Genomic DNA, 26,181 nt, shown 5'->3' with positions numbered 1-26,181 from the left:
AAAAAAAAAAAAAAAAAAAAAAAAAAAAAAAGAGTGGCAAGAATGATGGCATAAGTGGGGGGTAATGTATATTTTACTGTAATAATTCTATTAATTTAAACATCACTATTTCAATCACACCTTGTACATGACAATATAATCATTTTAACTGGATTATTGCACTGTTAACCCACTTGAAATGTATATTTAATGCAGTTCTAGAGTTCTTTCATCTATCTGCGCTGAACATGGAGAATGAAATAAATGATTCTCTATGAGATCGTTGCTGTTAATAAACAAGAAGAACACTAAAATCTAGCTCAAACATCCAACTAACAATGGCCAGGAGCTACATGTCACAAACTATGCACAAAATCTCCAAGGACAAAACTTGCCAGATTAGGGGTAGGTTTTACATGTGTAGATTACCCACTCTCCTGTCCTAATTACTTATTGCATACCCTGAGATGGGAGATAACATAAGGAGAGGGAAGAGTGAGCCATGGAAAAATTGTGGAAACTGTCAAGTTAATTTGGAAATGAGCCTGCTGGATCTGCTCCCATAACACCAGGAAGATAGTATAAGGTCAGTAACATGTCCTCAGATACTGCATACTCAATTAATCTCTTTCATCTCCACATCTGTAGCCAACTACCAAGGAACCAGGGCTATCAGGAAGTGGGGTGAAGCTCTGGTAGCTGTAAACAGAACCTGTGAAAACTGCATGGGAGAAGGATCTCAGAGAAAGTGTTATGAAGTCAGTCCCAACCTAGGCTACACAGACATAAGTGTTTGTGTTAATTTAGTGTGTTAGTTGTCTTTGTTGTTGTTGTTGCTTTGTTTTGTTTGGTACTGGGGATTGAACTCAGGTCCTTGTGCTTGCAAGACAGGCGGCGGAACCACTGAGCTAAATCCCCAGGCCTGTGTTAGTTATTTTTGACACTTCATCGGGATCTCTGGGATGAGTGCCATAAAACAATAGAACAAAAGGTGCTTATTTCATGTCCAGAAACAAAGAAGAGAGTCCAGAGCCTCCATACCTTATCTTTTCAGGACAACAAAAGAGGTTGAAACTCTAGGGCCAGAAGGGAAGGAAGGGGTTTTTAAAGAGTGCTCTAAGATTGGAGAAAAGTTTGGGAATGTGGCCACATTCTGAAAACTGGTGCCTCACTGCCCTCTCATGTATCCAAATTGTTCAGAGGGGAACAATCAGAGAGGTGAAAGTCCATTTCCTGCCATAAAGTCTTACAAGGTCATTACTTACACTTTCAGGGGAAAAAAAAGAAAAGAAACTCCGGAGTTCATGAGGGAAAAATGTATATTTTCAAACTAGCAAGTAAAAATATGTAAAACTGGCAGTGAAACTACATTCTAGTTCAGAAAAGAAGAATCACAATGTCTAAAACATTCACTCTGATAATGGGCTCAAGTCATCTTTAGGGAGTGAACCTAACCCTAAAGAGCCCCCCTCTCGCCTCCTTTATGTAGCATCTCCCTGCTTGCTCCTAAGGTTGTCACTTTGGCTTGGAGAAACCTTTGGGTTGACACAGAAGTACTGATGATATACAAATTTTATACAATAAGAAAAAAGGCTTTCTTTTTTTTCTGTTTTTTTGTTCCCTTGAATCTGGGGTTGGATAGGGTGGAAGATATGAAGCCTGTTGAACATCTTATCATTGCATAATAACAATTTGTCAAAATTCAGAAAAAGAAAAAAAAAAGCATTGCTCTTTCACTGTAACAGGGAGGGGAATTGAGACACAGAATGATTACCTAGATTTCCTAAACAAGGCTTTCTTTTTTTTCTGTTTTTTTGTTCCCTTGAATCTGGGGTTGGATAGGGTGGAAGATATGAAGCCTGTTGAACATCTTATCATTGCATAATAACAATTTGTCAAAATTCAGAAAAAGAAAAAAAAAAGCATTGCTCTTTCACTGTAACAGGGAGGGGAATTGAGACACAGAATGATTACCTAGATTTCCTAAACTCACAGTAGGCCCAAGACTAGGTGAGAATCCAGGAATGGCCTTGAAAATCTGTTGACTGTTTTTAATTTTGTGCTATTAACTAGAAAGTTAGCGCTCTAGTAAAAAGGGATTGCAAAGTCAATAAACAGACACTTAGTGCACATGCCCTGAGTTTAATATAAGTTTCAGGTACTTACAGCACAAAAATATTGCTGGGAATAAAGTAGTGCAGTTAGAGTAGTGTTCCACATAAAATAATTTTCCAGATAACTGAAACATACTTTTTTCAATAACAAAAAGTGACTGGCTTGAAAACATTATATTGAATGGGAATATATTAAAACACTTTACACACTACTCTGCCTTAATTAACAGAGTAAATGAAGCCTAATGAGTCAAGGAAGTAGTATAGTAAAGCTTTTAGGAACTTCTAAGAGTGGAGCAATCAGTTTGTCCTTTCACTGAATGATCTCACGGGTTGGCAACTTTGCCTAGAGATGTTTCCCTTTTCCCTTGCTATCTTTTCCCTTGTTGTTAGCTGCCATTATAGAAGTCCTGACTCCCCATTTCTAATCTGCTTACTGCTTTAATGCAGGAAAACTATAAATTAAAACCATATAACTAAGCTTGCTAGATCAAGAATGCTGACTTTAAAAAAAGGAATGCTGACTAGATACCTGACTGTGGATTTATGATCTCATATGGAATATAATACATGGGTTTTGTGACATCTGTTTTTGTTGCTGCTCCAAAGCTTTGCCTGCTTATTTCTGGTTTCAGTGTTTTATTTCCAGGGGCTAAAATCACCAGACTGGCCCCTGTGCAAATGTGCAGCAGGAGAAAGGACTGATGACTTGGGAACTGAATCTTGGAAATACATTGAAGGTCTTCACTGAAGAAATAGATAAGGAAACAATAACAGGGGTGAATAGATTTATGAATTAAATCCTTGAAATGTTTGAGTGCTTCAACAACTTCAAGATTATACAGACTGATTTTACAGTGGCAGACCTTGAAACAAATGAATACAATAGGTGAGGGAAGGACTAACTTTTCTAGTGATTGATTTCATGTGTTGATTTTTAATAGCAAAGCTGTTACTTTTGACAGTGAATGCTATTTCTTGTCAATGAAAACCTCTAGTACTAACCAAGGCTATTCCTATGGATGTAACTATGCTGATTTATGCCAACTGACCAAAATCAAATAGAAGAATGTCCATGGGTAGTGTAGAGGAAAAAACCAAAAGTACCCAGTGCCCTGATAGCCTGAGAAAGACAGAAAAACAAAGAATCCCAGAGTCTGAGGTAGAAGGAAAAAGAGAGGAATAAGTGGAATCCAATTTGAAGTGAAAGCCAGATGAGTAAAACTCTGAAAACACCAGCCTTGGAGGCTCATGAGAATTTGGCTAGAGGTATTTTACCAAGGCCAGCGAATGAAACTTACGGCTTATGAGTAAGGTCCTGTTTTCTCACAGGCCAGAAGAGGTAGGCAAAGATCATAGTTTTGGTCTGTGAATGAAATCAAGAACCAAGGAGACAGGCCTCTTAGTGGGTGCTAAATTTAGGAAGGCAGACCCGGGAAGGATTTTTCTTAACTTCTGAGTAAGACAGAGTAAATGTCTATGCTACTCTACAGGTACTGATCATGACACCATGTGTACTCGAAGAAAGCTTCACAAGGTCCTGAGAACATTCTGGCTATAGCCAGGCCACAGGGGAGAGATCATTGCTGAGGTTAAATATCCATGATCTGGTCCATAGCAGTGTATCTGGAGACTATGAAGGCAAGATTCCTAGTATTTCTTCACACATGCCAGAATTTACAGTACTAGTATAAGCAAGCCGTTTTCCATCTCCAGAATTTAATTCCCTCCTCCACAGGATGATATAAATTTCACTAAGCTGTTATAAGAGTTAAATTCAGAGTTCAGGCATTGAACTTTAATAATGGTATAAAAGTCATTTGAGTCATTATCCTTTGCTATTCTGATCCACTCTTTATAATCTGGGTCCTAGAAATGCCTATTGCTTCCGTATCATTTATTGAAAATACATCCCAGACTCTTCTCAAGCCATGAGCAGCACTCTCTGATCTCAAAGTCCTCTGTGGAAGATCTGGAGTTCTATTGTGAGCAGCAGAAGAGAGAGCGCTCTTGCAGATGAACAGGGACTCAGGGCTCTCTATGATGCCCATAGCTCTGACTCCATGGAGAGTTTTGAGGAAAGGATCATGCATTTCAGCAGTTGACTAGTTCAGAAGTATGAAAAGAAGCCATCAAAACATCTTCCAGTTTCATTTAGGAAGTAAGAGTTTCTGTTGTAGAGTTGTGACCATTGCATATTTTCAGAGTGGCTGAACCAAGACCAAGAAGTTTGTACTGGAAAAATGTCAAAATTTCTTTTTAAAATATCCCAATGGATGCAAGGAAGTTGAAAGGTAAACTGAGTCTGAGAGTACAAATCTTAGTTCCGGAGAAAATCCATTCCAGAATTTCCACATCTCGTTTTACTAGGAACTCCCTTAGCTCCAGTCCAACGTTCTTGTCACAGATGTTGTGCTCTAGCAAAAATCCTCCTTGTGGTAATCTAGAGTTGACATGGAACACACCGAAAGATGCCTGGTGCCACAGGTTCCTCTGGTCTGTGACCTTCAGATAGACTTTTGGCACTCACAAGCCAGCACAGGGGAAGGAATGGTTGAAGGCCAAAGCACCTTTACCTTCACCTTTACCTTTACCAGGTAAAAATAACTAAGACCAAAGAAGATTGTCCCTCAGACCCCTCTCCAGCTATACTTCAGGCTACTTGAAAGAATACAGGAAAATCCAACAGGTGAGAGGCCAGATGGAATCCTATTTCTCTCACTGTGAGAGAGAATTTAACCTAATATGGAGCACAGGGTGAGGCAGGAATCTGTGCTCTGGTCCTAACATTGCCCATGTTCAGCTCTACAGCTCTTAGGTGTATCACTTAACCTCTCTGTGTCTCAGTTTCCACATCTTTCAAAGGGAAATAAGAAAGTGGCTTCCTCATAGTATTGCTAGGATAAACAAAGAGATAAAATAAAATAATCCATGTAAAATCCTAATAAAAGGTAGAAAAATACTACACAAATTGTTATTATGCAATGATAAGATGTTCAACAGGCTTCACATCTTCCACCCTATCCAACCCCAGATTCAAGGGAACAAAAAAACAGAAAAAAAAGAAAGCCTTTTTTCTTATTGTAGTAAATTTGTATATCATCAGTACTTCTGTGTCAACCCAAAGTTTTCTCCAAGCCAAAGTGACAACCTTAAGAGTCCTTTTTCTGGAAGTTCAGACCATAAACAGTTGAAAAATACCAGGCCATCTGCCCTTTCAAACGTCTACATGAGCCCCAGTTCAGATGGGCCAGAAACAGATCAAAATAAGTCCTAGGACCATCACTAACTTCACTGCCAATGTGCAGCCAAACAGGAAGGCAGTGACCTTGCTACTCACAGAGCCTTGTGGTCCAATCACAGAGGAAACACAGTCATGGCTTGGATGTGGCTCACCTCCCTTCTACCACACAATGTATAGAACAGAACTGAACCTCCACAAATAAGCAACAGCATTTTTTGCATGACTACCAGTTCCACTATCAGCTGAGCACTGGCATATCCCACTCTTCCAGATGAACTACTGACATCTATAGCAGCTACATTCTTTCCCTATATCACCATCTCAATGAGCAATCCCTTGGACTAATTTACTCCACTTTCCCTCTTCAATAGCCCAACTTCTTATGTCCTCTAGCAAGTATGCTATGAACAGGACCCTCTCCTAGAGTTGGGTGCTCCCCTAGGGCACACCTCAATGACTACAATAGCACTGTATCACAATTTGTTTTTGTTGCTTGTTCATCTCTCCCACCAGACTCTAAATGTGAGACTACCTCGTCCAACAATGTATGCCCAGAACATAGCAGAACATTTGACACATACTAAGAGATTTCTGTGTTAGTCTACATAAAATGGTTTTGACACTGAATTAATACATAATGGATAACCCAACTACAAGAAGTTAAACCTCTAAGAGCCACAAAGGACCTCTTAGTTGTGCTGTCATGGCTGCCTTGATGTCTTGAATCGATTCAAAACATTTCTCTTTTGTGGTCATTTTGACTTTGGGGAAGAGTCAGAAGTTGCACAGACCCAGGTTGGGTAAATGAAACGGCTACACAATAATCTTTTTATGAGCTTGCCTTTCTACCAGATGGATCTCGGCAACAGCATTCATTACATTTGGATCACATCTCATAAAGACACTCATGAAAGAGGACTTTCAGAACTGCTTCAGAAAGTGGCAAAAACAATAGGTTGAGTGTGTTCTAAGACAGGGACAGTGTTTTAGGGGGATTAATGGCATGTCTTTTACCATAGTAAGTTTTTTTTTTTAATTTATACATTTACCATACTTTTCAATTACCCCCTGTATAGGATCTCTACGGTCTTTGTAGGGCAAACTATTTCAAATAGGATAGGACAGACAGGCATGGCCAAAAGGCCACTGATATCAGAGGCCTATCCAGACCTCAAGAGTCACCAAAACTGTTCAAGTTAACATTTCATTTCTTTTTCTTTTTTTTTTCACATTTTATTTCTGCTACTTCCATTTCTAAATTCTTATCTCAAGTGTCACTGAGACTGACTGATCTAAGGCAGGTATGGCAGTTGTGCTGCTGGGGAAGCTTGATGAGGGGTAGTACACTGAAAAACTAGCAGAGCCAGGGCTACAAGGCCAGAGGATATTGTAGGGCTGGGGGAAGAGACTAACCTCAGAGCTTCAAGTTCAGGGCCGGGTGGAAGCACCAGGAGGACTGAGGGTACAAGGCCTGAGATGGCAACAGGAGAAGTAAAACAGAGCCAAGGGGCAAAGGGATGGGCAAGTGGAGAACATGGCACAACAATGAGGTTCCAGCTTGAGGTAAGACAGGGGTGTAGTGGGAGGGAAAAGGTAGGGGTTTTGGGGATCTGGATTATTGCCAGGGTGAAAAAACACTTCCAGCAAGCAGAAAGGCAAATGGACAAGAAGTTCTCCCATACTCATCTTCAAGAGAGCTTAGTGTCCCCAGACGCTCGCTACCTCTGCAAGACATCCCTTCACCACTTGCCCAACAAATTCTACTGATTCAAATGCTAAGGCCAAGCATCCATGGGTTGTGGGTGCCACATAAAATATTTTCCCCATTTTGATTGCCGAAAGGAAAAAACTTCAGGCTTTGAATTCTAACAGATCTCAAATTAAGTAAACTTCAGCCCTCTCCTCTATTAGCTTTAGGGCCCAGACCTTCAGCTTTCAATGGTGATGCCCACCTCACACAACTGTTGGGAAGGAGGGCTAAGTGAGATAATGCTCACAAAGCACTCTACGCAGTTCCAAAGGCAGAGTATTTGATAAATTGGCTCTTTCCTCTTTCCTCTCCACTCTAAATGAAGCCCAGTAGGCCCCAATTGAAGTGCATGTGTGGGAGTAGAAATGGAGGTGAAGAAGGACCTATGCTGCTGAGTCACTAGGACAGAAGGCATGAGTCAGGGCTGTTCGGCATCCAGGGATGGAACAGAGACACTCCTCCCCCCACCCCCTCATCCTCATCCAGGTGCCTGGAGTCTCGGCTGGCAGTGGGTCCCACGTCAGGGGAAGCAGGCTCCATTAGTACCTTTCTCACCACATTCGGAGAGGAGTGCTGGACACTACTGTCCACTGGAGGGACACTGTGAGGAGTTTCTTCCCCAGGGGTCTGGGGCAAGGCAGCAGCAGTGTTCTTGTCAGGAGGGAGAGCTGGCTTTGGGCCTTCTGATGCTGGAGGCTCATCTGTAACCTAGAAAAGAAAATAAGAACTTGGGTGGTTTCACTGTAGAGAATAGCAGTAGAAGCCACAGGAAGGGTTAAGGTGGTGTCTATCCTGTCTTGCCCACTGCAACTATTTACTCATGGTTAACTGCTTAAAATGTGTTCAAAAATGAAAAGGGCTGTTAATCTAAACTCTTTGTAAAACTACCTCATAATGACAGAATCCAAACCAAGAATTCAGAGCTAGCTTTGACATATAGACTTTAGCAATCATAACACAAGTTTTTGTTTCTGCTTGTTTGTTTTTGTAGTGCTAGAGTTTGAACCCAAGGCTTTACCTATGCTAAAGTACTCTACCACTGAGCTATACTCATAGCCCCATAATACACTTTTGATTTAGATTTAGCTTATGGTCCTCTATGAACCCTAAAGCCTTCTCTGCTGTCACAGGGATTGTTCCATATACCTTCCAAGGAACTGAGCCTCAGCGGATGACACGCAGAGCATCATCTGAAGTTGTCAGTACTGAAGCATAAAAGTGAGGCCTTACATTTTTTAACAAGACAAAAGTCTACAAAACTTCTTTGAAGATATGTGATTACAGATGTTCAGGAAACAACTGTGGGAAAATAACAAGGGCTAGGGTGAAAGAGGGTGAAATAGGAGATCTGGGAAAAAAGACAAACAGGAGCTAAGCATGAAGATGTGGAATACAAAAAAAAAATATCACAGAGGTACAAACTACACTTCTTAGCTGAGAAAATAGAGGAGAGGCATTCAACATCCCCATAAACTGAGGCCTCTTCTGTAGTGTTATAGAAAACACTTAGGATCCAAGTCTTAACTCTATATCTCAACACTGTACAATCTCTAGGCAAACTGCTTGCCCTCTCTGATCCCCATTTCTGCACCTATAAAATACTGGTAGTGATACTAATTGAACAATGTTGGATAAATGACATATATAACACATGCCTAGTCTAGTAGATATGAAATAGTTTAATTCTATGTTGTGCAGTGTTATAAAAGTGCCTCCTTAAACTCTTCCCTTCCCTAGGATAAGTTCCCAGCAAGGGAGTTTCGGGGGTTACGAAGATGTCTGCATCTGCCCTAGCAATGGCAAGAGCCTAGTGTAACTTAGAGGGCACTATCTATGGACAAAGTCTCCAGTGTCATCCAGGAAGACCAGGCTGAGCCAGGTCACCCTGGAGAGCTATGTTGGAACTAGGCCCTATGATCCCTGCAGCTTTCCTGAGGCAGAGATTGAGTCCAGGGTAGTTCTGCAATTTGAGAGCTGAGCTCAAGGTCACACTAAGATGATGAAGCTGCTTCCTGTGCTGCACTATGACTGGGAAGGCTGCATTCCCTGAACAGTCCTGGGGTGGGGCGGCTCACCTGGAGGGTGTCCTCCTGGCTCTGGGACTGGACAGGTGCTGGCTGCCTCACAATGTAGTTGATCTGCCCCACAATGGTTTGCTGAAGATGCTGAGGAGACTTGGTCTGACTCAGCTGCAGGCTGGGCTGCTGGGCCTGAAGGAGAAGCTCCAAGTCCTTCTGCATCTCTTCCAGCTCAAATTTGTGGTGCATTATGTCCACATTCTGAGAACAGGCGGGCCCAGGGGGGTTCTCATGCTGACTGGAAGCCAGGTGCTGGGATGGAGGTAGAGTTGGAGCTGGTTGCTGTGGGAGCGGAGGTGGGGGAGGGGGCGGAGGGGGCAGCTGCTGCTGTGGCTGCTGCTGAAAGTGACTGAGCTTCAGCTTCTGGTGGTGGCCGAACTGGACTTGGATGGAGGGGGTCTGTAAAGTGGGCTGGGCATGGGCTCCTTGCTGAACGTCCTGTGGGGGGACAATGCACACAGGCTGGGAGGTCAGTTGCTGCCCGGGCCTCTGGGCTGTGCTCTCCTGCTCAACCGCGGGCTGAGTTTCTAGCCAGGGCTGCAGCAGCTTTGGCGGGTGAGGATTGCAGGTCACCTCCTTCTCCCTGGGCAGCAGGGTGGAGCACTGCAGGGACCCCAGATGCTGGGGCACCATCTCAGAGGGCTGCCTAAAGCCGTGGGCTGGGTGTACACTGGGTGCGGGGACCTGGCCTTTGAGTGAGGGTGAGACTGGAGAGCAGTGGGAGCAGCACACAGAGGAGGAGCACAGTGCTGGAGGCTGGAACTTGTGCGAGGGGTGGCTAAGGGCCTCTTGCTGAGCCACTGGGGACTGGTGACTTTGATAAAAGGATGATGGCCCCTGTAAGCCTCCATAAGCGGGAGTATCTATCCGGGACAGCTGTCCACCTTCAGTAGTTATGCAGCCTAGAAAGTGAGAACAGAGTTTTTCCAAAGGTAAGCACCAGTTGCTTCCCTCACCTCCTTTGCTACTTCTTGCTCCTAGGACCAAAAGACAACATGCAGCAAAGCTGTACCTGGCACAGAGATTAGGAAATTCAACCCCTGATCTCCAAGACTCAGTCTAGAATGCTGTAGTAACAGCCCTGGTATGAACTTGCTTCAGAGGTCAAGGATATTTGCTGTATTAGTTCAACTTTTACCAGATGTTCAGCCTGACTGTTTCCATCCTGCTAGGGAAACCACGGGCTCCTTCAAACTGCACCCACTCCTTTTTTTAGCACAACAGCCCAAGTGAAATTCTGACTAAAAGAATAACAATGGGCCATGGAGCAAGTATGCTGGAAACTAGCAACAGGGAGTTATTCCTGGGACAAATGAGAAAGACACGAATCACAGGAACTGTATACTGAGCAAGGAAGATGGAAGCCATCAAGGAAGCTCCCATCACAGATACCAGCAGGTCTCTGGACCCCTTGTGCATGAGAAAATGACATCTACTGCTGACTCAGTCTAATGGCTCCTTCACCTCACTGTTTTGATGAGGCTTCCTCGGGGGAAGACTGAGCTCCTGAAGCAGAAAGGCTGTGTTTCGTTTACCTTTGTCCCTAAAATAGGGGGCAAAACCCAGATCAGGGGCCCTGCTGCATTAAATTAAAGAGGGAGAAATATATCTAACATTATTTATCATGTTGCTGTTTTCAAACATTTTCAAGATTAATGGCCTGAAATGAAAAAGGTATTTGGCCATTAGTTTAACAAGCCCATTAGGCTGTCAATACAGGCACAACTTCAAGTTGTCTACTCTCTGCCTAAAGACTAAATGTCAGTAATCCCAGAACTCTGGGAGGCTAAGGCAGGAAGATAGCAAGTTCAAGTCCAGCCTAGGCAACTTAGTGACTCAGTGAGACTCTGTCTCAAAGTTAATTTTTTTTTTAAAGTCTGGGGATGTGGCTCAGTGCAAAGGTCCTGGGTTAATAGGCATTTAAATGGAGCTGCCATGAAAGTAGAGAGAAACAAAAAAGACTAAGTACTAGCAAATTACTAATTACTGCAGCAGGGAAGAAAAATGCACAAGGTCATAAATTATTTACTGATATTGCAACACTAAAGGATGTGTAATACACACACACACACACACACACACACACACACACTCGATTACTGAGATGCCCTGCTTGTAGCCACACATATATATCCTGTGTGATCACAGAGACATTTTCACTCCCAATTCTAGAGAGCAGGGTCACAGTCTTGCCTCCTCTCTAGCAGTGAAACCAAGGTAACAGGGACAATGGAAAGCTCAAATTTCACCTGGTCTTGTTACAAAGACCTGTGCTACCACAGTATTTTGCCTCCCCACTCTCACACAAAAAGAAATTTACTGAATGACTCCATGAACTCTTAACAGTCTAGGGAGTACTTTATCTTGGACATATGCGGACCCACCCAGTAATCTAAGCAGATTTCCCATATTTAGTCTTAGCATTTAGGTCAAAGCCCACCTAGGAGATCCTAGCTCACCGAGGGAAGCCAGCTGCTTGGTCCAGAAGTTAGGCTCCCAGGTGAATCTGATATTCCAAGGAGAGCCAGGATCTGTGTTACAACTTGTCTCCAGCAATCGTTGCATCTGAAACACAATCTGACAACAGCACCAAAGTCATTTATTTGGGCTTCATGTGTTTAAATGACAACTTCTCTCCTTCGCTCTACGGAAGGTTAAAGAGCTCAAAGTCTTGGCGCTTTAGCCTCTGGCCATCCCCCACATTCTCATCTCCTTGCACGTTAGTACCTTCCCATCCTCCTAGCTGTTCCCCTTCCTCACTGAATTCTTCAAGCCCTACACCACCAGTGCACAGGGTCTTCTCAGCTTCTCATCGTTCTTAGTAGTATCACTTATACCCCATTTCCCGGTGCATCACCAATTCCTAAATCCAGCCATCCAAAGCCATGTTATCTAGGGCCACATAAGTGATCATTAATTTCAGGGGCACCCTAGAAAGGCTTTTTCTCGTCATTCCCTTTTCTGTCACCTTCCTCTTCCACTGTCCTCGGTGATATTTCAATTCTTCACTCAATGTGTAACTCTATTATTACCACCTTCTGCTTCACAGGGAAAAAAAAAGAGACCACAGAAACCAAATGCCCCCAATTTGCATCCCTCCTACCTCCAAACCAAACTACATTATACTGGTCCCTTCCTGTTCCCCCATCTCAGAGGAAGGGAGTGACCTTGTGTTTGAGATCACCCAGTTCATTCTAGATCCCACCTTCTCCTGCCTTCTCTATGAAAAAATGGCAAATCACTTACTTCCTGCAGAAAAGTAAGTGCAGGAATATAAGAATTTAATGAATGGTCTGGCCATTTTCTAAGTCTGAAAATCTAATTTTTTCCCCAATATGTTCAATATAGATTTAACACTGCAATTAAGGGCACTAATATTACAAAAGTTGATTCTGTGTACTCAAGGAGAAGAAACTGAATGAAGTCCATTTGATTGCAGTTGCTGGACAATTACTGGCAGTAGGCTCTGCCATTCATGTGCTGCTTTATGAAACTGTCCCTCCAAGTCCACCTGCTAGTAAAGGTCCAGAAGTGGCAATTTGTTTTTCTCTTTTTTCCTTTTTCTTTCTCTTTTCTTCCACAGATCGAACATCTAAAATCCCCTGAGATGCAGCCTCCATCGGTCTTCTCTCTGCTGCCTCTGCAAGTTTTGCTCTTTTCCCTTCCGGGCTCAGTAACACCGGTGCAGACTCCGCAGGGCACAGGAAGCACAGCCCCATCCCGGAGGCTCATGCGACCACAGCGCAAGCTTTCCCGCCTTCTCAATATGCCCGCCCCACCACCCCCTGCTCCACTCTCTCTCGTAGGTCTCACCTTCCATATTAATGTGTGCAAATGGCTGTCAAACTTTTTTCTAAACAGTTTTCCTCAGACTGTGTCTCCTTTACAAACTACTTATTTCCCTTCATCGCACTTCTGTCTCTACTTTGTCACTTCCTCAGACTGAAACAACATCTTCAGTCTCCTCATTCTGCCTTCTAACTCTTCTACTCTGCTGGAGCTCCCTTTCCAGACCAACAGGGACTTTCTCGGGTCTCAGGGTTTCTCACCACTATTCATCCTATTTCACTGATGTAGTGTGGGCAACAATGACCACTTAATTGAAACTTGTCAATTTCAGTGTACCACACTCTCCTCTAACTTCTGACTGTGGCTTCTCATTCTTTTTCACTCATCCTCTTCCTCTATGCAGAAAATGATGACATTCTTGGGTTCCAGATTTGCTCTCATCTTCTTCTACACACAGTCCCATAACGATACATCAATATCTCAGTGACTCTCACATCTAGGCCTCCGACCTTGACTTTTCTTCTGATTTCCAAACCTAGCTATCAAAACAATTTTTGAATGTCTCCTTTTGGATGCCTTACAACCTTAAATTTAATATATCCAAATATAAAGCCCACGAACTTCTCTCAAAATTCTTCCTCCTCTGGGCTGGGGATGTGGCTCAGCAGTGCCATGCCTGCTTGGCAACGCAAGGTCCCGAGTTCTATCCCTGGTACCCAAAAAAAAAAAAAAAAAAACTTCCTCTGCCTCCTCCTTTTGGGTATCACCATCCTCCCTAGACCAAACTTCAAAATCTTTAACCCCTCCTTTCCTTTTAGCCACTAGTTAGATCCTAGTAACTTCATATGAGATGTCTGTACACCGCTCAGGTCTAAGATAATATCTAAGTCCATTACCTAAGACCAGGAACTATAGACTTACTTGGCTGAGTCACCTGGAGGAGGGACCGTTTCAGGCTGAGGGGTTGAAGGTTTCTCTTACCAGCTCTTTGCTGAAGAGGAAAGGGACACTGGTTTTGCTGCAGACAGCCCAATTGATGAAATTCTGCACATGCTCAAACTGACGGTTCAGAACCATGATGCTCTGTAACTGCTGTTCCAGCTTCCGTTTTCTCTCATTAGTAATGCCCTGGGTACACAGAGAGAAAACAGAGCCCTGACCTTGTTTTTGGACTTGCATGGGAAGTCTACTGGCCTGTAAATATCAATGTGGACACTGATGGAATGAGATGAGACTGTATTTCCAAGAAGCATACAGCAAGACAGAGTGTTGTCATGACCTGCTGATGGATAAAAGACAGATGAGAAAAACTGCAAGAGACTTTATGGTGCAAATATGGAATAGATGATGAATAAGAAAACACACGAATGTCAACAAGTCTTGGGCACAGTCTACTGAAAAAGGAAACTTGTTTTGTGACTCTTTCTTCCAAGACCATACTCCAGCACAGTCAGGGATGCCAGCTACTTAAGAGCCACTGCATTGATAAAGTCTGAACTGGTTTTTCAGCTCTCACTGACCTGCACTCTCACAATTAGGCAGGACATTTTAAAATATAAAGAGCAGAAGAGAGCTATGGAAACTGTGTATTAGATTCCAGCCCAGGCTGTGTAGGCTCTGAGACTAGTTTGATATATGCTTGGTTTCTGACCCAGAAGGAACACAGAACTCCTCCATCAGCCCCATCTGTCCATGTATACCTCCAGCTCCTCTATGAGTCCATTGGCTTGTTTGTTCAACTCATTCATCAGAACCATCTTGGCCATTTTGATCTGGTTTTCCACTTTCCGGTGCTGATGCTTCACTTCAAAAATCCTATAAATGCAATGGGACACAATACATTGAGCCCTTCCCTCCGGACCCACGAGAGATGGTAAACATAAAAGCCAAGAGCTTAGAGGCTGTGGAGATCAGAATCCAGGAGGTACCAAACACAAAGAGAACTTCTTCCACCACTTCCCCTTGTACAACCCAGCCCACTAGACCTAAGTGGAACAACAGCCCACAGTTCATCTTGGATTTCTTTAGGTAAACTTCAAATCTATACCCAGGTCAGGTCAACAACTCACCACCTCACAAAGCACTAGAGTGAATATGGTTATGATTTCATATCAATGACTGTCTTCAAAATGAGGATGCTCCAAGAAACAGTGCCATGAGATCTTTCTTAAAATACCACAGGTAGAGAGAGAAGGTAGACTCATGATTTCTTAGGACTGGGGGTGATAAGAAGTGGTGGGGAATAACTAATAATATGTATAAGTAACTAATAATGTATATAAGATTTCTTTTGTGGATGATGAAGATATTCTAAAAGTACAATGTAATTATGTACAATTGCACAATTCTGTGAAATACCAAAAACCAATGGATTGTACATTTCTAAAAGGTTGATTTTATAGTATATAAATTACGCCTCAATAAAACTATTTTAAAAAGAAAAGGTATGGTCTTTGAAGTCACCACAGAACTAGTTTCTTCCAAAAACCCAACTCGGTCACTGGTTAGCTACAGTGATCTCAGATAAGTCACCTAACCTCTCTGAACCTCAGTCTCCTTATCAATAAAATGGAGATGATCCCTAACTAAATGAAGTATAAGGATTGAACAAAGTACATATGATGCTCAAACCCAATGCCTACCGTGTGGTGAGCTTTCACTTCCTACTAATTCTTCTTCCTATGTAAAATACCAGTGATTTCATGTCATTTGTATATTTATATAGAAAACACTGGAAAAGGGGTGATATAGGGCAGATGACCACTGTCTTGTTACAGCCTTGTACTCTTTCTCCCCCAGTATCTACTGTGTGCATTTGTTCTCAAGCACCTACCTCTTGCTGGTTCATAATGCATATGCTTTGGCCTAGACTCACTCTGCTTATCTGGAACTAGCTTGGCTGTGGTCACCAAGTGATATGACCCAAGGCCAGGACATATGCCTTCAAGGACAAATGCCCACATCTGCTTAACCACATGTCCTCTGCATAAGGCACTACATCTGATGGCCTGGCACAGGGACCCAGGATGTGAAGGAACAGAACATGCCCAGCACTGGCAAGAAACTAGCCTGTGCTACCTGTCCTCAATTTGCTTTGCAGATGTCTGTAGACTGGATTTCTTATGTGCCACCTGCGTAGTCACACTTTCTAAAAGCATCCTCTGGTTTTGTAGAACTTCTTCAACGTGTCTGCACCTAGGGGAGGAAACAAAGAAAATGCTGAGGAGAGCTGACTCCTGTTCTGAATATGCCAGCCACAAAGGAATCCCCAACAGTGCACTGTTTCAGCCAGGCCCATAGAGATCACCACTACTCTCAAATCCACTGCAGGACCTTGGCTCATCAGGCCTTTTCCAGAGAAACCCCACAAGAGCAAAGAAAAAACTTCAGAGCCAGGGATTTAGTTCAGTGGCACCACAGCTGCCTCGCTAGCATAAGGTTCTGAGTTGGACACCCAGTATTAGGAGGAGAAAAAAAAAAAAACTTCAGTCCAGAGGCTAAAGGGTGTTCTGGGCAGGGAGAGGATTTTGATGCTTTGAAAACCCAGCACTCCCTCCAAGACCCCTTCAGGCAACCCCACCAGCCCCACCTGTGTTCTTTGTGTTCCACCATCAGGCAGCTATGGCACGTGAGTACATCGCATGTCTCACAGAACAGCTTAAGCACCTCCTGTGTATGCCGAGGACAGTACAAGGCAAAGTCTCCAGAACCGCCATTCACTCCTGCCACAGAAGACAGAGAAAGTGGGCTCATCCTGCTTTGAGTAGACCTCTCATTTAAGTCCTATGCAGCAGTCCGTAGCCCCCAAAGCACAAGGCAGAGAAGCAGAGCTTGGGGGAGGTACTGCAAATAGCAGATGCCTCTCTCTGGGACAGTGAGGTTTCAGGAGCCCTGGGAGGAAGTCAAGCACAGCCTGGCTGGATTTTCTCAGCTGTCCAGAAATAGCACCCCGAGCGCACCACCATCTGCCACAGGCCAAGGAAGGTGCTGGCTACTGCTGCTCATGGGTCTCCTGCAGAATAATAAAACCTCCCACGTTAACCTAAACCTCCTCATTAATCAGGATTCTGTAATCGTGGGGTTTGAAACCAGCTTCTCAGCCTTGTCAGGCTCCAGGCTAGAAAACACAGATCATGAACTCTGGTTCCTATGGGTCCTCAAGTGGAAAGCCCCTCCTACAATTCAAGGGCCTTAGGAAAAAACTTTCCAGAAGACTGTAATTTAAATTGTATGGCGCTGGATGGACACAAGGACAAGCCCTGATCCAGACTAAGTTAATCAAGTCCCTAAACAGAAGCCTGGCAGACTGCTCTGAACAGAGGTGGTAGGCAGAAGAAACTCAGTTAGCGTCCATGATGATTCCAGATTCTACTTCCTGCACCAACTCACCCACACCAACCCACCCCCAGCCTAACAAGCAGAGACTACAGTGAATCACCCCTGTGACTGTGAAGAAGACTTCCTTCCTTCGGGAAAGGCTCAGAAATCATACTTCCCTTCTCCCTAAGTTGGGAGACAAGGACAGAGAGCTACTCTCCAGGGAATTTAGGATTCAGCACCGTGTTAGGGTATGGGAGCAGCTGGGGAGAGGGGAGCCATACCTGGAGATCCCTTCTGGGAGCGGGGAAACAGCGAGCCCCCTGGGGCAGGGCCATGACGGTGCTCCTCTGTGCAGGAGCTGCACAGCCAGCGATTGCAGTAGGTGCAGAGGATGTGTGCTGCCCTCTTCTCCTTGCACTCAGAGCAGTTCTAGAAGCAGAGTTTGCAGTTACTAACTGTGACCTCTTTTGGGCCTGCCTACAAATGCTTCAGGGACTGCGGTCCTGCAGGGCTGTTCCTTTACTACTGTAGAGCATTGCCCACTGGACAACAGCCTGCAGTGCTTGTGAGGGAGAGCACCCTTTGGGATGGAAAGAGCAGTGGCACCCCAGATGCTGTTCACAGAAGTCCTGTGCAGAAGCTGAGGATACCCAGATGAGTTAACCAAGGGTTTGCCCTTAAGGTATGCACAGCCTGGGCAGGGTGGTACCCATTAAATAAGTAATGCTGTGAACAAAATGATAAGGCAACTGCTAAGGAAGCAAAGGGAGGTTTCCAGGAACTCACTCTAGTAGTCGGGAAAGTTTTCATCGGGAGGAGCACTTGATTTGGATAGTGAACAAGTAGGTTCACCAGGGATGGAAGAAAAAGTAGTTATAGAGGGAAAGCACAGGCAAAAACAGAGTATTTGATAGGCCAACAGAGGGGAGAAAGCCCCAGATGTAGGAGCATACAAAAAGATGACCATATATAGTGAAGGAAGAGAAAGCCTACATTTTCTTTAAGACCTGTTTGTACACCTGGGGTCTGCTTGGCCTGACAGTGCCTAATTCTCTGCAAGTCAAACAAGTGTTTGTCCATTTGGTCAGCAAACATCTTGCCAGAGCTGATGTAAAGCATCGTTCTGAGCATACTGGGAAAGTTGGACCTCTCCCTGTTTGAATCATACAGGCCACCAAACTGATGTGGATTCTGAAAGTTTTGCTAATTAGACTATTAATTCCTTACACAAATACATGGATTTATCTCCTTGCTACCAAGCAGGGTCTGGCACATAATAAATGTTCAATAAGAATAAGATAAAAGAACCAAGTAAGTAAATAAGTGAATAAATAAAATGTTCAATAAGTGATATGAAATTTAGAAACTCAGAGAAATGTTTAGTTCTTAAATTAATTTAACAATTAAAGAGCCCATTAAATCTAGACTGGTGTGGGAACTTTTACTCCAGGGAGAAAAAAGAAAATAAAAGCAGAGTGCTGATACTTTTCAGTAAGAGGTAGGAGAGAAAAATATTTGTTTAAATTAAACAATACTGGGCCAGCGATTTAACGCAGTGGTTCTGCCACCTACCTTGTAAGCACAAGGGCCTGAGTTCAATCCCTGGTACCAAAAAATAAAAATAAAATAAATTAAACAGTACTTAATGTACCTTAAGATACATCCAACTTCCACTCAAAGAACTGACACTAGGTGCGGCAGGCACATCTGTAATCTAAGCCCTGTTGGAGGCTGAGGCAGGAGAATTACAAGTTTAAGTCCAGCCTGGGAAGTAAACTTACTAAGACCCAGTCTCAAAAATAAAAAATTTAAAAAGAGTGTAAGAGGCATAGCAAAGTGTGAAAGTTGTGTGTTCAATCACCAGTACAGCCAAAACAAAAACACAAAACAAAAAAGTAAACACTAAAAAAAAAAAGCCTATATATTTTTAATTTAATAGAAAACTCCTATTTTGCTTCTCCCAAATAAAACATTTTTAATCCCATCTAGGTAGAAAGATGGGTTAATGATTATGAAAATTGATGAAGGAATAGTAGGTCAGATATAGTGATAGGTAGATAGACTTAAACCAGATAAATCACAAGTTCCTGAAAAGGATCAGCTGCTTATTTCTCTGTCCTGACTTACCCTGGCCATTTTGAGTTGCTCAGGAGGAAAGCACTGTAGAAAAAGATGTTCAGTTACATCCCTGGTAAGATATACTCCGTTACACCCAGGACAGGAGATGAGCTCTGCAGGGAAAGGAAGACAACAGTCAGGGTGACATAGCAGATTATACAGAAGGCCCAGACAGAGGCTTTCTAATACACAACACCAAGATATGTGGCAATATCCAAAATGAGCCATGTTTGATGCCACAGCCTGCAGTCAGCATGTAGATACTCTGAACATGACTGTCCCATCACAGGCCTGCCCTACAGTCCATCTGGTCTCCTCAAATCCCTGTCACTACCCAGTCCTACTGTCCTCCCTACCCATAAGCCATACTACTTACCCTGTTCTACTTCTGACAGTCAGGTACTTCTATACTGCTTCCATTTCTCACTCTATGCCCCTGAGTGCTCAGCTCCCATCCCAGCAAGTTCCAGAGAGTTAGGTTAGCCCACAGTATGGCTCCAGTCCTAAGAGTCACCACAAAGCAAGATTACTTTAGAGATCTCAAAGCTACAGCTTCTAGGAACCTCTGGCGCCAGAGAAGACAAAGCCTCCTTGCCTGCTCATGTCAGAGGTGTGTTTTTCTCAGTATAGCCAATACCAGCTTGCTCAGAGGTTCAGAGGTCTTTTGCTGGGCTACATCTACCTAGTCCATGTTGGGAACACCACATATGTACATCAGCTGCAAACAGCTTGATTTACTCCCTTCTTCTGGAGAAGTACAACATTCTTTTAACACATTCCACGGCACGGTGGGCTTCTGAACTGTGGTGTGACCCTGTCACCCTGGAGACTACAGTGATTCACACTACGAGCGGGGAACAAGGAGATGAACCTCTGCAGTAGGACAGTACCTGTGTCCATGGGTGAGCAAGGCTTGCAAGGGGCTGACTGTGGCAGTGATTATAGCAAAACCACCAGTCTTACGTTCTTCAGCTCATCCACATCAACAGAAATGATACAAAGCCAATTGCCATAAACATGCACTTCGACAAATTTAAATCCAAACGCAAGGTTTACCACCCAATGACCTTGGGCAAGTCACTTAATCTCACTTAACTCCCCTGTGCTTTTTTCATCATATGTAAAACAGAAAGTGAAAATAAGTGTTCCTGTAAAAATTAAATTAGATAATACTTGAGAAAACACATAGTCCTCCATAAACGCTGACTTTAAATTTAAAAGATTCTATATATCTCATTCATGGTAAGGTAATAACCTTAATTAGAAAACTCTCTCTCATGATCAAAGTTAGTAGAGTGGTAGATTGAAAAACTGGCTGCAAATTCTTCCCTTCCCTGCATTCATTTTGTCCACAATGCTACCCTAAAAATGTAGGACCCTCTACCTTGTATATCTAGGTTATCCTCATGACTCACTTTGGCTAACAGAATACAACAAAAGTGACAATAAACAGATCCAAGCCTAGCCCTAAGAGGCTTTATATGACACTCTTTTTGCTCTTAGAACTAATTCTAAAACACCATTGTGAAAAATCTACCCTGGGGGATTTAGATTGCTGGAAGACGAGAGATCATGCAGTGAGAGGCCTCAACTGTCTCCGACATCTTCCCTCAGGCCACCCTGAACCATCTTGCTCCAAGTGACAAACTCAGCCGCATTAGCCAAGCCTATCCCAGCCCAGGAAAACCACCCAGACACAGCCAGGTGTGGTAGCACAAACCTATGTAATGCCAGCACTCTGCGAGGCTGAGGCAAGAGGATTTCAGTTCCAGGCCCCAGCATGAGCAACCCAGCAAGACTCTGATTCAGGAAAGTGGAGAGTGGGATGGGGATGTAGCTCAGTGTGAAGGCCCCGGATTCAATCCCCAAAGAACAATGGAAAGAATCCTAGCTTAGACTGTCAATCTGTAGAATCATAAACTAAATCAAGTTTAGTTGTTTTAATAGGGTCACTTATTACGCAGCAAAAGCTAATCGTTACAAAATCAAAATCCACAAATTGTATAAAATAACAGTTTGATACTCCCACCTCCCCCCAAAAAGCAAAATTCCTCCAGTCTTTGCAGAGCCATAGACTTTGATGACAGACCGCATCTGGTCTCTCCTGAATGCTTTCCTGTCAGTCAAGAACAGTGGCCAGAGGTAGAGAAGGATGCTCTCCACAGGTGACATCATCCAGCACCATCAAGTGACTGCCCCTCCCTTCCACTTGGCTCACCAGGGAAGACCCTTCTCACCTACCTCCAGGGCAGAAAAGCCACTCTAGCTGACAGCAGTGATTTCCACTGGCCTTCTAACTCCTACCAGATGCCCAAGCATTAATCATTGTAACAAACCTCATTAACAGACTGAAAAGGGAATAATTGAATCCATCAGACAAGGCCTCCTCACACATCCTCTTCCTCTCCTGGCCTTAAAGCCAAAATCCACAGTTTGGCATTCAGGGCCCTCTGGTCTCGTTTCTAGCTTGACCTATTTTTGCCAGCCAAAATTCTTGCTATTTCCTGAACAGACCAAACCTTTGTATGACTCTTTAAAGATGCTGTTCCCTCTTTCTGAATTACTTTCTTGCTTTACAGATAAACTATTCATTCTTTCAAACACATTGAAATGTTCCACCTTTGAGAAGCAAGGTTGATTTCCCCCAGGATGAGTTAATTAGTCCCTCTTCAAGCTGCCCACATCACCTTGAACATCCTTCTATGTAACAAATGTCACACTGCACTTTAACTCGTTTTATATGTCTACGTACAAAAATAATCCACAATTGGCATTCAAGGATATTGCCTGATTTTTTTAGCAGATTGGACAATTATATTTCTTTTGTGTTGGTGTATCCCATGTGTATTCCTTGCATTCAGAGCCACTGCTAGTAGTAAGAAGCCATCTGGACGTTTTCTGGGTAACAAGAAAAAGCCAGCCTAGGATTAAAAAAAAAACAAAACAGAGATGTAGTGCTTGGGAAAGGCTGTGAGAAATGAACTCCAGGCCCCGGGTTGGCACCATCTATGTAACCCTGGGTGATCACCTCATTTCTCTAAACCTCACTTTCTACATTTTAAAAATGAGGGGAATAGGAATAACAAGGAAATTTGGATTTTTCGACTCTTTTCCTCTCCCTACTGCAGCCAAGATGGGAAGAGACAGACCTGGCTGTCATCTTTGTCAGAAAGTCAGGGGATGGGCCACGATTTCAGCTCAGTGGCACAGAGCCTGCCTCGTAAGCACAAGGTCCTGAGTTTGATCCCCGGGACCAAAAAGAACAAAAAAAGATAGTCAGGGGACAGCCAGGCTGGTGTAAGAGATCACCCCTCCCTCTGGACTACTGCAGCAGAGGAGAGATAGTCATTTTGCCAAATATGTACTTTTAATATTTATTATTTTGTTTAGTTATAATATTTACTATTAATTTAGGTAAATCACGTCATGCATAAAGTATCATTTATATATGGTGCTTATTTCTATTTGGATTATTTTACAGGCCTGAGTTTTACTTCATGCACAGGAGCATCAATCCTAAGAAATAAGGAACCAAGAGCCCAGGGCCCCCTGATTTTCCTCAGAGGAGGTGTAGCTTCTGTTTCCAGAATGGGGAAGTCACAGGTACCAAACATCCTCCTAGGACCCTAAAAGCCTGGGAGAATAGTTCTAAAAGCAAAGGTCATTCACTCCATCTGTCACGACAGTGAAAACTTCTGGTCTCCAGGAGGTGTGAGACAAATTTACATCTGCTTACCACCACTTTCTGTACCACACTTTCCATGTTATCTCACTTTATGTATATTATCTCATTTAATCATCAAACCATCTCTGTAAAGCATTATCCCCATTTTATTGTTGGACGGACTAAGGCTCCAAGAAGCTGTCCCCTGTCAAAATTCATACAAGGCAAGAATAGAAATATAATTAGAACCCATGCCTCCAAAAGCCATGCCTTCTCCTGTGCTGTACTTCTAATTCACTTGTAAATCCACAAGATAATTTTAACTACATAATTTGATCATAAATAAAATATTCCATAATAATCATATGACTATAATAACGACCTAGACCCAGCTCTGGGCTCTGGGAATCCAGATGGAGCTGGGACCCAGCCACGCTGTATCTACAGTTTTAAGAAATATTATCTTTGAGAAAAGGCAAATGAAATGTAGTTTTTTTCTGCCTACGGGAAATAAATCTGGAGGTTATCTCATGTTATAATGCAGTGGTTCTCAAAATTTGCTACAAAGCTGAATCATGGGGATCTTTTAAATACCCTGATGTTGGGCTGAGATGTAGCTCAGTGGTAAAGTGGAGAGTGATTACCTAGTATGCACAAGGTGCCAGGTTCCAGTTTCAGTGCCATGAAAACAAAATTCCTGATGGCTGGTCTACATACCATACAAATGGAGTTTCAGGAGGTGGAGTCCAGACATCAGTCATTTTTTTTAATTTCTCAGATTAGAATGTATAGTATAGTATAGTATAACCAAGTCTGATAGTTCCATCCTCTGTGTCATGAAGATGAGAAAGAAAGCTCAGAAAAACTTCAAATGGAGCTATGATGGATTTCCTCCCTCACAGAGAAATGGGCAGATACTCAACAGACACAAGGATGTCCCGAAAACCAGTTACTGTGGGTACTGGCACTGAGTTGAAGGACATGTTCACCTCCCCTCAAAGCTCAGTTACAGCACCCAGGCTTAGAGTGCGGCCTGAGGTTCAGTGCTACAACAACTGCTCCTGGGCCCAAGTGTGTGCCAGGCCCAGGACCTAATCAGGCAGCAAGAAAGTGGGGCCTAGACCAGGCAGTCTACTTTTTAGAGATGAATGCTAGGACCAAAGCAACGTGGGCCTTGGAGGGCCATCATGGACAAAGAGGGAAAAAAATCCCAAAGAGAACACAGAAAGCTGGCATGGGGTCACCTCAGGCCAGCAGGTAAGCATATACACAGCAGGTGCAGAAGCCTGAGCCCAGTGCTAAGCAGCTCTATGGGGGATCGCTCCTTAGCTCTCATCTAAGCCTCCACAAAACTTCATAGTTTGGGCTCAAGATCTACCTTGACAAAGCAATGAGATTCAGTGGAACAGCCCAACACTCCTCGGCCAGGGCTCACACATAGAACCAGAGCTGGACAGACCTTCACTGTTTATCTAGCCAATTCCCTACCACAGAGAGAGAGAGACATGGAGACCTTGAGAGAGGCTAAAAACCACAAAGACCTTGTAAAACACGCGTGGTACCTTGAACCACTGAGCAGTGCCTGATTACTTCTGCAGCCACAGACAAGACACTAACTACCTTGCCATGCCTCTGCCAGCCACAAAGCAAGGAAGAAAAAAATACTCTGGTTGGATGCTCTGGCAAGCTAGCTGTCCTCACTAGCCATTCATGCCCTCCCACCCCACGCAGCCCCGTATGCTGGCCATCATAGGGCCCGACACAAGCCACTGCTACCCTCCTCTAGCCCATAACTCAGCAGCATCACCCCTCAGAAACAGACTGCACCCACTCCTCAAATGCTGCCTCTGCCAGAAAAACAAATTGTGACCCAAGACACCCCTAAGGTAACTGCCAATTGTGCCCCTGGTTGCCAACAGGCTTACCTGTTGCCCTGCTGCCCTGTGATAGAGCAACACCTGGGAGAGAAGTCAAAGGAGTGAAGCAAAGGAGCGACAGGTAAGACCACTGCTGGCCCCGGAGGATAGTGCTTACCAGGAACCCAGGAGCACCCACCCTGCATGCTGCAGCCAGCTGGGCCGCAGGGCCTAAGCCTTGGGGAACTGGATTCTGGGAGGGGTAAGGGGGAGCAGCCTGGAGCTTCTCCTTGCTCTGATATATCCTCAGCCAGGGCTGCGTTTCTCTAGCTCACCTGAGATGCTCCTGCAAGAAAGAGCTTGGTTGACTCCTCCTGTTCCTGTTTATCTCGAAGGCTCTGCAGCAATTTTCACAAACTGTACAGCAAGAGGGAGACCTCAATGAGGCGACTCTCTTCCTAGCTGCATCTCCTTCCTAATCCTCTGGGTGCCTCGGCATAGAAGCTCAGAAGGAAGAAAACGAGATTTTCAACTTTCAGGAACTAGCTCTGTCGCCCTCTGCACAGCTCGGGAGGCCATCACTCTCAGCCTTTTAGGACTCCATCCAAAAATCCTTCAGCCCTCCATGTTCCCCAAAATGACAGAGCTCATGTGTGGCTGGAACCTGCCCCGATCCGGCAGCTCATTTAAATAGAGCTCATCACAACAACAGTGTTGGTGGAGAAGTGAGTAGCTGCAGGGCCCTGGGGACCCCCTGTTTATACGTAGGAAGAATGATGCAATCTGGGTATCAAAATAGCAATCCAGAATGGAATAACAGGCTCACGCAGCAGCGGTGCCTGCACAGGCACAGCTCAAGTTGACACACTCTGTCAGCCCCACACTGCTGCAGCACGCAGATGCCAGGCACACATGAGCACTGCATCATTTTAAAAAACAGCAGGAGCCCAAGAGATCCCTCCAGGCCCCCAGCACTGAAGGAAGGTGTGGGGAAGGGGGGCTTTAACAGACATTAAAATCTGTCTCCTACACACTCACCTGCTCCTGCCACTTCACCTGAAGTCCTTATCCTGTGACGTCACAGGCTGTTGCCATAGTGACCAGCTGTCCATCACAAGCAGAGGATGAGGACTTCAGATGGAGAAGACATATATTTATACTGCACAAAGGTCCTGGGGGATGTCCCTTGGCAGCTAACCCTACCCCCTCAGGAGAGACAGTCCCACACAAGCCTGAAGGAAAACAGGGTTGAGTTGGAGGAAAAGCATG

General features: G+C 44.0%; 2 protein-coding genes across 16 annotated transcripts in view; both read right to left on the bottom strand.

Moving 5' to 3' along the window:
• Trim66 (tripartite motif containing 66) overlaps positions 1–26,181 on the bottom strand; it is a 59,862-nt gene that overhangs the window by 16,505 nt on the left and 17,176 nt on the right. For 10 of the 15 annotated variants that reach the window (XM_033764154.1, XM_010615331.2, XM_010615340.2 and 7 more), the window contains 9 exons: positions 19,402–19,505; positions 17,556–17,703; positions 16,544–16,676; positions 16,033–16,149; positions 14,655–14,769; positions 13,936–14,109; positions 11,625–11,742; positions 9,163–10,067; positions 7,634–7,795 (listed from right to left, as the gene is read on the bottom strand). In XM_033764154.1, coding sequence (XP_033620045.1) covers positions 7,634–7,795; positions 9,163–10,067; positions 11,625–11,742; positions 13,936–14,109; positions 14,655–14,769; positions 16,033–16,149; positions 16,544–16,676; positions 17,556–17,703; positions 19,402–19,505 — 1,976 coding nt within the window. Of the gene's footprint in view, positions 1–7,633; positions 7,796–9,162; positions 10,068–11,624; positions 11,743–13,935; positions 14,110–14,654; positions 14,770–16,032; positions 16,150–16,543; positions 16,677–17,555; positions 17,704–19,401; positions 19,506–19,768; positions 19,896–25,247; positions 25,435–25,950; positions 26,122–26,181 lie in introns of those variants that run through there. The other 5 variants (XM_010615341.2, XM_010615343.3, XM_010615342.2 and 2 more) reach the window with 5 other exon arrangements.
• LOC109117776 (small VCP/p97-interacting protein-like) lies at positions 11,761–13,611 on the bottom strand. The gene has a single exon (XM_019206223.2). It carries the CDS (start codon positions 12,882–12,884, stop codon positions 12,651–12,653), a length of 234 nt encoding a protein of 77 aa, XP_019061768.1. The 5' UTR covers positions 12,885–13,611; the 3' UTR covers positions 11,761–12,650.

Source organism: Fukomys damarensis, unplaced genomic scaffold (assembly GCF_012274545.1).
Source record: "Fukomys damarensis isolate Sample0158 unplaced genomic scaffold, DMR_v1.0_HiC HiC_scaffold_16, whole genome shotgun sequence".
Classification (NCBI taxonomy): domain Eukaryota; kingdom Metazoa; phylum Chordata; class Mammalia; order Rodentia; family Bathyergidae; genus Fukomys; species Fukomys damarensis.
Note: the sequence above shows the minus strand (reverse complement) of the source record. Positions and strands in the feature narration are given on the sequence as shown.

What these genes read in the sequence shown, in the direction of transcription:
- LOC109117776 (XM_019206223.2), bottom strand. Translation starts at nt 12,884, where the DNA reads ATGGGGCTGTGCTTCCTGTGCCCTGCGGAGTCTGCACCGGTGTTACTG.